Source organism: Pterocles gutturalis, unplaced genomic scaffold (genome assembly GCF_000699245.1).
Source record: "Pterocles gutturalis isolate BGI_N339 unplaced genomic scaffold, ASM69924v1 scaffold40365, whole genome shotgun sequence".
In the NCBI taxonomy this organism is placed as follows: domain Eukaryota; kingdom Metazoa; phylum Chordata; class Aves; order Pterocliformes; family Pteroclidae; genus Pterocles; species Pterocles gutturalis.
This window is the reverse complement of record NW_010142222.1, coordinates 1,165-3,624: the sequence shown is the minus strand read 5'-3', so window position 1 is coordinate 3,624 and position 2,460 is coordinate 1,165. Positions and strand designations below refer to the sequence as shown.

The following is a 2,460-nucleotide window of genomic DNA, read 5'->3' as shown; positions in this document are numbered from 1 at the left end:
AAAATTAAAAAAAAAAAAAAAGAGGTCAGGGCCTGGGAAATTAAATGTTCATAAACGTAAGGCCTGAGCGCTTAAAAAGTAGGGCAGTGCCATTAAATCTCATTAAAGTTTAATACCTATCAGTGCCACTTCAGGCAGCCCTTGGACATTGCTTTAATTTGATGGGTGTTAAGGGAGAATTTTAATTATCAAATAATTGTGCTGGCTGGGGACTTGCTTTTATCATGTTACATGGAAAGCTCTCCCGGCTTTGTGCCGCACATCAAAACAAGCGCTGGAAAGGTATTGTTCTGGGGAGGGGAGGGCTGCAGGGGGGGTCCCTGCCATCCTCATCGCCCTGGGCGGTGGCAGCAGGGATGAGGGACACCGGATCAGGTTGTCACACGGATTAGCAGCCCTGGGGATCTGGTTTTCCTGCCCAAATTTAACCCATCTGCACCCCCAGGGGGGTGTGGGGGGGTCTGCTACCCCATGCCAGCATCCCTGGGGGTGACATGGGGACAGCCAGTATCCTGCCATCATCCCCATGGGTCCTGCTGGTGTCCCCATGGGTCCTGCCGATGTCCCCATGTCCCAGCAGGGTCGTGCCACCCTCGAGATGCTGTCACAGAGCTGTGGGCGCTGCTAATTAGTACTAATTTTTGGAGAAGCTCTGGGGGCCGGAGGGAATTGCCGATGGGAGGTGCGGAGCGCGCCGGCGATCACCGGCTCCCGTGCGTTTTTTTATAGGGTGCACCCAGGGTTATTTTTATTTCTTTCTATTTCCTCCCTCCTCCCCTCACCGTAAAAGTCCCAGTTGATAAAGAATTAGTGCCAGGTCGTTAGTCCCGTTTTTTACGAGATAAAGCCGGGCACAAGGTGCTGTCGTGTAAACGCCGGGGCTGGGGGAACGCGGGGATGGGGAGAGCGGAGCCGCTGCCATGAATTATTCAGCAGCGCCTGATTTCACATTATTCTCACTGATACTTTTACAACCTGTCAGTAAATAAAAAGATTCTACATTATTTATAGAAATGGACCCGAATTGGTTAGGAGAATTTACTGTTGCTATTATTAGGGGCTGCTCCGCACCACGTTAATGAGAGCCGGGTGATGGCAAACGCCGCTTCCCGCCAGCTCGGTGTCCCCTGCACCCTCCCGGGCTGCCACCGTGCTCCCCAGTGGTGGCTGTGTCCCCATTGCTGTCACCACTGCCAGCTCCCTCGGCTGGCACCAGTTTGTGTGTCCCCAGCTGCAGGCGGGACCCAGAGAGGGGTGAGGGTCTCCCTGGCTTTGGGCTGCTTGAGGGGGCAAAGGTGGCTGGGGACATCTCCTTCCTGGGGACGTCCCCTTCTCCTTCCTGGGGATGTCTCCTTCTTGGGGACATCTTCTTGGGGACATCTCCTTCCTGGGGACGTCTCCTTCTTGGGGACATCTCCTTCCTGGGGATGTCTCCTTCTTGGGGACATCTTCTTGGGGACATCTCCTTCCTGGGGACGTCTCCTTCTTGGGGACATCTCCTTCCTGGGGATGTCTCCTTCTTGGGGACATCTTCTTGGGGACATCTCCTTCCTGGGGATGTCTCCTTCTTGGGAACATCTTCTTGGGGACATCTCCTTCCCAGAGGCATCTCCTTCCTAGGGACATCTCCTTCCCCGGGGACATCTCCTTCCCAGGGACACCTCCTCCCTGCAGATGACACCTTCCCAGGGTCATCTCCTTCCCAGGGATGACATCTTCCTGGGGACATCTCCTTCTTGGGGACATCACCTTGCCAGGGACCACATCTTCCCGGGGATGTCTCCTTCTCCAGCACATCTCTTCCCCAGGGACCACATCTTCCCAGGGGCATCATCTTCCTAGGGATATCTCCTTCCTGGGAACATCTCCTTTCCAGAGGTGACATCTTCTTGGGTCTTCCTGGGAACATCAGCTTCCCGGGAACATCAGCTTCCCAGGGACATCTGCTTCCTGGGGACATCTTCTTGGGAACACCACCTTCCTGGGAGCACATCTTCCTGGGAATGTCTCCTTCTCAGGCACATCACCTTCCTGGGGACCACACCTTCCCAGGGACATCTTCCTAGGGATGTCTTCTTCCTGGGGACATCCCAGGTGCCAGCCCTGGGACATGGCTCTGCTGGAGGGGGATGCTTTCCAGGCATGGTGCCATTACCGTTTCTACCCCCCCAAAGTGAAGTGACCCCCCCCATCCACGTGCCCTCCTGGCTCTGCATCCCAGCGCAGCGCAGGACCGGGATGGGGGGGCTCCACTCCACACCCAGCCTGTCTTTCCCCCACCAGCATTTCCCTGTCACCCGAGCAGCAGCCATCCCATGTAGTGCCCCCCCCCCAAATCCCCATCTGGGCATCCCGCATCCCTGATGTGACAGCTCCCGGGAGGTGGAAAAGCATCGCATGGCGCAGGAATGAAATAAGAGGGATGGAAAGCCCCGGGGAGGAGGGGGGTAAACCGAGGCA

General features: G+C 56.1%; 1 protein-coding gene across 1 annotated transcript; it reads right to left on the bottom strand.

Annotated features, from left to right (window-relative positions):
* Positions 1–1,053: 1,053 nt before the first annotated feature.
* Positions 1,054–1,578, bottom strand: LOC104469694 (basic salivary proline-rich protein 3-like). The gene has a single exon (XM_010084295.1). It carries the CDS (start codon positions 1,576–1,578, stop codon positions 1,054–1,056), a length of 525 nt encoding a protein of 174 aa, XP_010082597.1.
* Between the last annotated feature and the right edge of the window lie 882 nt (positions 1,579–2,460).